Here is a 10,295-nt window from a genome sequence, read left to right as displayed (position 1 = left end):
CTAGTGGAAGGTGTCCCTGCCCATGGCAGGGGGGGAGATGATCTTTAAGGTCCCTTCCAACCCAAACCGTTCTATGATTCTAATTATCTGTAGTGTTCATTGTTAATTTGGGCAGTTAAATCAAATGTTGTCTGGAGAGGATGATGGGGAATATTTATTACTTATTAAATTTCTTACTTGGGTTGACCGACACAGTTGAGAAAATTCCATTTAAGAGGATTATCTGTGGAGTGGAAATTCAAACTGCTGCATTGTGCACAGGAGAAGTAACTTCTCTGTTTCCATGAGTTAATACCTGGTTTACCCCCAAAAAGTAACAGTTTGCTGAATCTCTCTGTTTTCAGGCTGCTAAAGCATGTTTAGAAAACAAGAATGATTGTTTTAAAGCTACAGTCTGTATCTGTCTCTAGGAGGAGAAGATGAAGCCAAGATTGATGATGTACAGTCACTGGGGTCTGGTGCTGGAGAATACGAGCCAATCAGTGATGATGAACTTGATGAAATCCTGGCAGGTGATGCTGAAAAGCGGGAGGATCAACAAGAGGATGAGAAGATGCCTGGTAAAAGTATAGCAAACCGCCTTTATCTTTATTTGAGTATAAAGATTCAATCAGTTTGCACATGATGCTGTTGTGACGTTGACAGCATTTGTGGATTAGGGATGCAGTTTGTGTGCTCTTTGGTATTTCTCATTTGTTCTGTAGCAGTCAGGAAAGCCCAAGGAGTGTAGAGGTGAGTAGTGAGTATCAGGAGCTGTATTGCGCGGTGATGTTCATCTTGGTTTATATAGCTAGAAAGGTAAGCTTTTTGGTTTTATAAATGTGTTTTTATTTATTCCATTTGGTTTTGATCATTATTTGGAACTGATATTTTTATGAACAGTTTTTATCCACGCTTGAATGCTTCCCAAACACACTGGGAAGCGTGGAACGTTCTATTGCTGTAAGTTCAGTTGGGTCATCTGGGCTATACGATCAGTGTTTGTATTTTCTAGGATAAACTTACTAGACAAACACAGTTGTATGTTTGTTTGGGTTTTTTTTCCAATACATAGTGTATCTCTCCTTTGAAAAAAATACCATCCAGCATGCAGAGTTGAAATAGTAGCTTTTTAAGCATTTAATTTGGATCTGTCATAGCACGCTTAGTTGTACTGTGACTTCTGTGAATGTGTAAGTGATGTGTAACCTGCTGGCTAAGCAGGGTCTGAGCAGCCTTCCACAAAGGGCTTGCACTAAAAATAAAGCTAATATTTGGGATGGTTTTTGTTTGATTGTTTTTTTTAATCCAAGAAGCTCCTTCTGCCAATCTAAGTGAGTTTTGACGTTCTTACCTGAGATATCCAAGGATATGGCTTTGAGAACTGCAGAACAATGTTTGTCTAATACATACTGACTTTAGGAGACGGGCATGTACACAGCCTGTGAAATTAATCAACTCCAGTAAGGGATGATGATGTGATAACTCATTCTCTGTCAATGTTCTTGCAGATCCTGTGGATGTTATAGATGTGGATTGGTCCAGTCTTATGCCAAAGCAGCCAAAAGAACCACGTGAGCCTGGGGCTGCACTCTTAAAATTCTCGCCAGGTGCTGTTATGTTAAGAGTTGGCATTTCCAAGCGATTGGCAGGACCAGAACTCTTCACCAAAATTAAAGAGACTTGCCAGAAGGTGTTAGAAAAACCTAAAGGTAATTGTTTCTGAAGGGGTTAAATTGTCTTTTGTACTTAGTGAAAGTCCTTAGGAAATGTGTATCAATTCATTATTTTAGGTTTTAGGACCATAAGAAGCATATAATGAGTATTGTGTGAAAATCACAGGAGTGTAATACAGCTGCATGCCAATCAAATTAGGGTTGTAATTCCAACAGTGGTGAGGTGATCTTGAATAATAGCGTAAACAAAATTTTTCATCCTAGTGGAATACTCTTTTTGTGAGACCATTCATGCTTTCCCAGCCTAAAGTGTCTCAGAAGTCTTCTGGAGTTTTTCACTGAAAAGTGAATGAATTTGAGCTAAATATTTAGTCTGCATTACAATGAAAATGCAGTTTTTTTCACTTTCGACTTCTTCACAGTGCTATAATTTGTTTCCTTGTTGGTTCCCGTCTTTGTTCTTATTGTGGATGAAAAGGTTCTGGTAATACACTGAAATGCAGGAAAAAAACCCTAGGAAATGATAGCTTGTTTCAGGGATTTTTTTTCTTTGGAAACAAAAATCTGTAATATATGATCTAATTGAGGTTTGTAGCTGACTTACCCTCTATTTATTGCATACAATTGTTTTCCTGTAAGGATATGGATGTACTTACTTGCCAGATATGCTCAGCATCAGGCAAACTGCAAGCTGTCAGTGCTACCTTTAAAGTGACCTTTTTGTGTCTTGTCACTTAATTGCGTTGTTGATTGCCCGTTGAGGTCGTCTTGATGACTTGAGTGCACTTCTTGAACCTGCCCTTAATTTCATGTGTGTCTCTCTTGATTCTTCACACCTTGTTTAAAAACTAGTCTTACTCAGCTTCATCCAAATTCTCTGGATGGTTTAAAAATGCATCTTTGTTCTCTTCTGCGAGATACTGCCAAACTGCTGTAGCGGTCTTTGCTTGTAGCTGCTGTATTTTCCCAGGTTTGCTGGTGTCTCTAGTGAGGTGTTAGATTCTCTGCTAAACTCTCTTATGTTTTAATGTACAGGGGTGCCTGGATTGGTCTTAACTACATAACTTTTTTCTTCCTCCCCAATTATAGCATAATCTTCCTATTTACTTGTAGAAGGGTTATAAATCAATGAGCTGTGGTCCAGCCACGCACTCTCTTTTTGTCTACGTCTCTCAGAAACAGACCTGTTGCAGAACAAGACTCACTTCAGGATCCCTGTTATGCTGAAGCGTTCTAGCTGCACCCTGTTTCTTCTGATAAGCGTGTTAAAGGACTAGTCCTGTCACTTTGAGTACCACCGACAGATGCTTTAGATGAGCCGGTAGACAGGGCTAGTTCATCAGCATCTGTTGACTTGTTCGCCAGGTTCATTCGCCATGGAGAAAAGAATTATTCTCTGTAGTGGGATTTCACTCCTGCATAGCCATACAAACCCCATGTTGACACTGGTGCAGTTACCTGGTGTCTTGCAGAGGAGTGAAATGTAGACCACTTTGTGATTCGTGCTAATAGTAAACGCATTTTGTCACACACGTCTGACCGTAACTGCTGACCCCCCTGCCCTCCCAGAGCTGTCACTTGATTTTTAGGCCTCCCGGCGACTGCTGTCTCAATATTGCTTTCCAGTGCCAAAGCTACAGAAAAGGCTACCCGTCCTTCCCTTTAAATGGTTAAGGATTTATTCAGCTTTTTTAATAAACTGCAGTATCCATTTTTTTCCAAACCTCAATATTGTTTAGAAGGCAGAAATACAAATAGTAAAACTTTAAAGCATTTCATATTACTGTATATTGCTGTTCAGAAATACCATGAATATGTTGATCTCTGCAAATATCAAATCTCTGTAGATGCAGAAAACCTTTTTGAACATGAACTGGGGGCCTTGAACATGGCTGCGCTTCTACGGAAAGAAGAGAGAGCAGGTCTTCTCAGCAATCTGGGGCCTTGCTGCAAAGCGCTGTGCTTTCGGAGGGATTCTGCAATTCGTAAGCAGCTCATGAAGAACGAAAAGGCAAGTGTTTCCTTTACAGTGCTTGGTCAGAATGTGGAATCAGAGATTCTGCTATGCAGAGCGTCTCTCTAGGAGATCATTTTTGTGTTTCTTCCAAAGTAGATTTAGTCCTCTAAATAATGGAGAACAGACTTTCATTTAAAGAGGTTGTGGGGTGTTTATTTTTTATTTAGGATGAGAGATTTAATTTCAGATTGAGACTAGAGGTGAGGGCTGTTTCTTCAGTACCTGAAGGGGCCTACAAAGAAGCTGGGGGGGACTTTTTACAAGGGCCTGTAGTGACAGGACAGGGGTAACAGGTTTAAATTGAAAGTGGGGAGGTTTAGATTAGATATCAGGAAGAAGTTCTTCCCAGAGAGGGTGGTGAGGCACTAGAACAGGTTGCCCAGAGAAGCTGTGGATGCCCCATCCCTGGGAGTGTTCAAGGCCAGGCTGGATGAGGCTTTGAGCAACCTGGTCTAGTGGAAGGTGTCCCTGCCCATGGCAGGGGGGGTGGAACTAGATGGTCTTTAAGGGCCCTTCCAACCCAAACCATTCTGTGATTCTGTGAATCATTGTGGGGTTTAAATTCTGGAGATACATTTTCTACGTTTAAAGAATATGTAATAAGAATAGTTGGTTAAATACAGCTTCTAAGACAATTGTTCAATAATTCTCCTTCTTGATAGTCCATGTATCTGTATAAGAACCATAAATTTCTGTTCTTCCAAGTTAAAATTGAAAGAAAAAATACTTTAGCCATGTTTTGGGCTACAGCAGATTTTATGATCTTGCAGGCTAATAGAAAAATCATTAATTCTCCATATCTTTTCTAGTGAATATGTATGATTAAACCTCTAATTATTGAGAGCACTGGAGGTTAATTTCTCAGCTTGCACGTTAAAAGCCACTGTTTTCAGTTAGGTTTTTTTTTTTTTTTTAATTTTTAATTTCACCAGGGTGCAACAAAACAAACCTACACGAATTCTGCAGCAATGGACAGCGACTTGTTACGGTTGAGTCTACGGTTATTCAAACGAAAGACTGTGTGCCAAGTTCCTGGGCAGGAAAAGACAGAGGATAGTAAAATTCCGCAGCCGGCGATCCAGCAAGAAGTGTGTGTGTCTTGAGGGAATGACGGCAGGTGGCACTTTTCTAGTTGGTTTCCCACTACCTGTGTTGGTCTCGATGTTTAGAACTGGTTGGTTGGAAAGCAGATGTAGATGATGGAAGAAAATAATCCGTTTGTACACAGATAATTATTGGGTTTGAATGTGAATAAAAGGGGTAAAAATCAAAGACTTCTGTGTGAAGTTCTGTGAAATTTTATAACGCTGAATCTTACGCTGTAACATAAATCTGTTTTATGGTGCACCAAGTATAATAATGTGAAGATGTCTGGTTTTAGCACTTTTTAATGCCACCTGATATTAAACTGAAGAAAACCATCTACGTATCTTTTTCCTCATTATGAGTGGGTTTTTCCACCACCACCCTCATCCCTCAGTACACATCAGGAATTTCTTAAATAGCTTGCATCCTGGGAGTCTGTCTACCTCCGCTTTCCACATCCCTTTCTTATCACAGTAGGCTCTGGTGTGGATCTGGATTTGAACAGAACTCTAGCTCTTTTCCATCTTTAGCATAGGTTTCCTCTGATAATTTCTGGATACAAAAATCTAGTCTAGCCACTTAAGGCTCCCCGTCTGGTTGATGAAAAGAAGTAAAAAGCTTCCAGGAAGTGATTTATGGCCTGTTTTAGATGCCTGTATTTGAGACTAACCGCATTTTGGGAACGCCTGCTGCATACAAAGGAGGACTAGTGCATGTATTTTGCATTCTGTGAAGTATCAGGGCACATCAATCCCATGGACCAGCCTTGAGGGTATTTCACACTTGGTGAGTTTCAGGAGTTCTGGGATGTTAGCAGTAAGGGCTGTGAGCAACAATGTTTTGTTGGGTGTTAACAGATTTCAAGGGCCTGATTAGAGACTTTTCAAACCTGGGCTTGATGTGTTTGTAAGAATTGTTTTCAGTTTGAGAAGTTAAAAGTCTTGTCTGGGAGATGTAGATCATCCAGTCAGGTACGTTTAGGTAGTCTGTGGAGGCCTCCACGTGAAACTGAGACTTCTAAAACTTCAGACTAAGTCTCTGTGTACACCTCTCTACTTTGCCTGTGTTTAAACCCAACTGTTGCTTGGAATTCTGCTTATGGATGGTGGGAAAGAAATCCGTAGCTTGACCTTGATAATGACTTGATGCAAAAGGCACTTGTTTTCATTGTTCTCATTCAGGTTCAAAATGGGTTACGAACAACTACATTTTTTGCCAGTTGGTTTATATTAGTTTCTTACACTTTTTCTCCCTCAGAACCGGTGCACAGAGGTGGGATGCTGACTCCGCGGTTTAACAGCAGGACTGTCTCACATCGCGAATCATGAAATGGTTTGGGTTGGAAGGGACCTTAAAGACCATCCAGTTCCAACCCCCTGCCATGGGCAGGGACACCTTCCACTAGACCAGGTTGCTCAAAGCCTCATCCAGCCTGGCCTTGAAATCTCTTGTACTTACTGATGGGTGTGTGGGCTTCAGGCAAAGGCCTGAACAGAAACAGCAGTTAAGTTCAAATACAAAGGTTTCTTACTGTAATGCTTTCCTATAATGCCTGGTACGTAAGCGTCCAGTTAAATATTCTTATACTACATTTAAAGAATTGTTAAAGAAAATGTGAGGGGGGTTTATTTATATTTTTGTAAGTGCCCACACTAGTGTATATGTACTTTTCTCACATATAAATGACCTGCAAAGCTTCTACCATTTGCTTGATTCTTACTAAACTGTGTGATCCAGGGAAAACTTTTTTATCTTCCAAGGTTTTTCACTTGTTGAACACTTTTAAGGGACTTGGTGATTTATTTTTAATGTTGTCGGTGATTTTATATCCACTTACAGAAAAGTAGTGTCTTTTAAACACACTAGTGCTTTAACCTGAGCAAGAGTTAAGAAACCTGTTCTATTCAGCATTTAAATGCGTTCTCACCTATTTTATGGCCACAATAATGCTGCCTTTAAGCTGAAAGTATTAGATCATTGCTTCCAATTATGTTAAAGCCTATTTTAATCTCCGTCTCTAAAAGACATAAAAATGTTTGATAGCTCGAAACAGCCTTGTCTGAGACTGCTGTACACAAAATAGATTCACTGTGTGGCATTTAATTACACTCTGCTTACTTTAAACACTCTTCCTGTAAAACAGTCAAGGTAGTATAGATGCACTTGGTCTGCAGAAGGATATTTGGTGTTACCCCAGAGAACGCAAAGTGGGCTTGAGGGGCTACTGCGAGTATCTTGCGGAGCGAGTGTCCCTTTGAAGGTCAAAGCCAGCGCTGACCTATGCCATCACTTACTGGAGCTGCACAAAAAGTGCCACAATTCCACTCTCGCACACCTTTGTTCTGATTCGGTGTGCAGCACTTAGGGTGCGGAAGTCCCTGATGGTTCTGGCAGGAAACACGCCTGTTCATGTGGGAAGCACTAAGATTGGTGGTGGTTTGTTATTTTTTTTTCCCCCCAAGCAATTCCCCTCTCACCTGGCAGAAGTTACTGCACAGGTAGAGCCCAGCAAGTGTGAAGTCCCTGTGTGTGAGTATTTTGCTCTCTGTCATTTTAACAAAACATTTAGTTTGTAGGGAATGTAGGTTACAAACCTGTCACTGGGTAATTTTACAGGAACTTCGAGAAAAGGAGATTTGACCACATTCCAGTTTCAGAAAGTGTGAAACTTGTCTGAACTTGTTCTAGGACCTTCCATGTGCTGGTCATTACTTTTCTGATGGTGTCTGCCTGCCCTTTTACCCTCTTCCATCTCTTCCTTTCTCCCTGTTTCTCTCCTAGCTTGATTCTGTGTGGAAAACAAATAGATGGGAGAGTTCTCGTTCCGCAGGGCTTCAGCATGGCATGCAGTAGCCTGCAGTGTTTCGGGCAGTGGTGTGTGGATGGGCATGTCCGAGGATGTGCTCCATCTTCCAAGTCTGAAAACGTGGAGGAGCGTCTGTCCCTACTCTGTTTCTCCTAAGCCGTGGCAGCGTTCCCTGTACCAAAGTAGAGATGTTGGCCCTTTCTGCTGCCGAGCCGATGCTGTGCCCACATGGATGATAAATTAGCTTCAAGCATCCCCCACGTGTGTTCTGGAACGCGGAGCGAGCTGCTGCGTGTGCTGGTAGGCTCAGGCCGGCCTTCACCCAGGTGACAGGCTGTGTCCTGCTCTCCCAGCCACAGCGGCTTCGCAGACAGAGCAGGTTTTTAGAGCCTCGAGACACAAGCGGGGCTGTGACCTGTGTCCTGGGGTATGGTCGTGTTCATTACCTCAAACGGTACTTGCTGCTTTGGCTGGTGGTGTGGGGTACGGATTTTGACAGTGGGCCATCTGCACAGTCTGCTCAAAAGAGTTTAGACAATTTTGCTAAATTCAGGCTTTTGTTTGAATTGTCTTGACGCAGTTGTGGTCTCCCTTTCCCTTCAGCAGAGAGGCTGGCTGGAGCTGCTCTGCCCCTACGAGGCAGGGCCCAGGACGTGTTCAGTTCAAACAGTTTCCACCAGCTTAAAAAGAGTTTAGGATCCTCCTTTGTTATGCAGAAGCAGTCGAAGTCTGCTTTTCCAAGGGTCTTTGTACAAAACAGCTGCTTCTCCTTTACAGGTCTTTGCCTTAATGCTAAGGGGAAGCCCAAGGAGATGGTGCCAAGTGCTTGGTACACACGTGTGGTAGGTAAGGTATTGTGGACAGTGTGGGCATCCAAGTTTTTTTGGATGCAATTTCAGGAGACTGCTTGACGATGGCAGATGCACTCTTAAAATAATAATAAACTCTCAGTGAGGTCCTAAGCTCTGCAGTAAAGCAGTGTGACCAAGCATCAAGATGCAAGGGATTTCTTAAGCCAAACTGAGCTCCTAAGAATGTGGAATTTTGTCCCATCAACACCAGTAAAGGAGCCCAAACATGCAGGGGAGGCAAATGCTAAAGTGGCATTCAAAACCCGAATAGCTAAAGTTTTCTGGAAGAAGACGATGGGTTTGTAATGAACAGCCGGTATCGTTGCCTCTGCCCTATCAGTAGGGATCAAGAAATGAAAGAGGGAAGAGAAGTGCATTCTGGGGAAGTTTAATTTCTTGATATCAGCTTTCACTGCCAGGGATGCGCCTTCCACAGCTTTGCTTTTTTTCCTTAGTAAGGAAGTCGAGGTACTATCTTTGAAGACTGATGTGTCAGAAGTGCTAGGACAAACTGCTGTGGCACAAAGCAGTGTGCTGCCAGATTTTACACGTGCATTCACGCCTTGTGCTGGTTGCCAGCAGGTGGTTCCTAGACAAGAGGGATGATTGAAGTAACAGGTAGTGGATGGGATTTTAAGAAAACTTGCAGCTTTAGAGGAAATGGAAAACGCTCCTTTTCATCTACCTCATGATTAAATTTGTTGCTTGAACATATGTGTGTGAGGGATGCTCGGGGCACTGCATGGCAAGTACTTGAGGAAGGGAGTAGTAGAAATGGGACAGAATTGAGTAATATCACAGCCTGGGAGTGTGACTTCACACTTCTACAAGCCAGGAGCTCACTCACCAGAATGATGGAGACAGAAGGATCTAGGTGTGCTAACTGAGCACACAATGCACTGGTGAAAGAGCTCTGGAAACAGGCAGTGTAGCTCTTACACAACTCCAGACGGGTGTTTCCAGCAGGGAGAAGAATCATTTTACCGCTCTCTGTAGTACCTGGGAATTCTCCCCTGGTCTGCTCCCCTGTACTTGCAGAAGTTGGATTCAGCCTACAGATAGAAGCGGAGAGAAGCGTGGAGTACGACTGTTGTCTCCTGAAAAACTGGGCGAGTGCGAAATGGGGAGAAAAATACTGAAGGTCAGCAAAAGAACAGGTGAGCCTAAGCTGTCCATATGTACCTTAAGGTGGATACTGGAGCCCCCGGAAGGACCTGCATAAGTGCATGTAAGTCTTACCTTCTATCTTGAGTTGCAAAGGTGCTTTGTGTCAGCATGAAACCTGCAGTTGCCTCTATCTTAAACATCATTCCTGTGTCTGCGTCTCGCGTGCTCACAGAGAACGTGTTAGCGAGAGGTTTCACAGGGCTTTTGAAACCTCATGCACGAGGTTACTAGAAAAAAAAATTAAGCTGTAGCGAGCGAAGGATAAAGAAATGACTCGAATTAAAAATTAACTGGGGAACAGAAGGTAAAACAGCAGATCACGCCTCATCGCAAACTGCTCGCAGTGGGTGACCTCCCTGTACATTTGTGATTTGGGAAGGAGGTGACTGAGAAGATGGGAAAATTTGCAAATCAGTTAAAACTGGAGAAAAACCCAAGGAGATGCCTTTGCTGCCATGTGGCCCGTTCATTTAGCTCATTTCAAGTCCTTCTGCCCGTCAGCATCAAGATGTGCAAATTGACACATCACTGAAGGGGAAAATTTAATCAACTTCTGTACCTTACAGTGCCATAAGTTAGCAGTATCAATGCCAGAAGTTCACGGAAAATGTCAGTCTGATGCAGAGAGACGTGTGTAAAGCCAAAAATAGAAGAATACACAGAAAAAATAATGTATGCAAAGGTAGAAACCGCACTGTGATCAGGCTTCAGGT

The 10,295-nt window shown here is 42.5% G+C and overlaps 1 protein-coding gene across 1 annotated transcript in view; it reads left to right on the top strand.

Moving 5' to 3' along the window:
- The window catches only part of ZC3H13 (zinc finger CCCH-type containing 13), a 39,636-nt gene extending 34,545 nt beyond the window's left edge, over positions 1 to 5,091 (top strand). The window contains 4 exon segments of the mRNA XM_010152756.1: positions 411 to 560; positions 1,491 to 1,691; positions 3,503 to 3,666; positions 4,605 to 5,091. Coding sequence (XP_010151058.1) covers positions 411 to 560; positions 1,491 to 1,691; positions 3,503 to 3,666; positions 4,605 to 4,775 — 686 coding nt within the window. The 3' untranslated portion in view covers positions 4,776 to 5,091.
- Positions 5,092 to 10,295: the final 5,204 nt, after the last annotated feature.

Source organism: Eurypyga helias, unplaced genomic scaffold, assembly GCF_000690775.1.
Source record: "Eurypyga helias isolate BGI_N326 unplaced genomic scaffold, ASM69077v1 scaffold17215, whole genome shotgun sequence".
NCBI classification, from domain to species: Eukaryota; Metazoa; Chordata; class Aves; order Eurypygiformes; family Eurypygidae; genus Eurypyga; species Eurypyga helias.
This window is presented reverse-complemented; position numbering and strand designations above follow the sequence as displayed.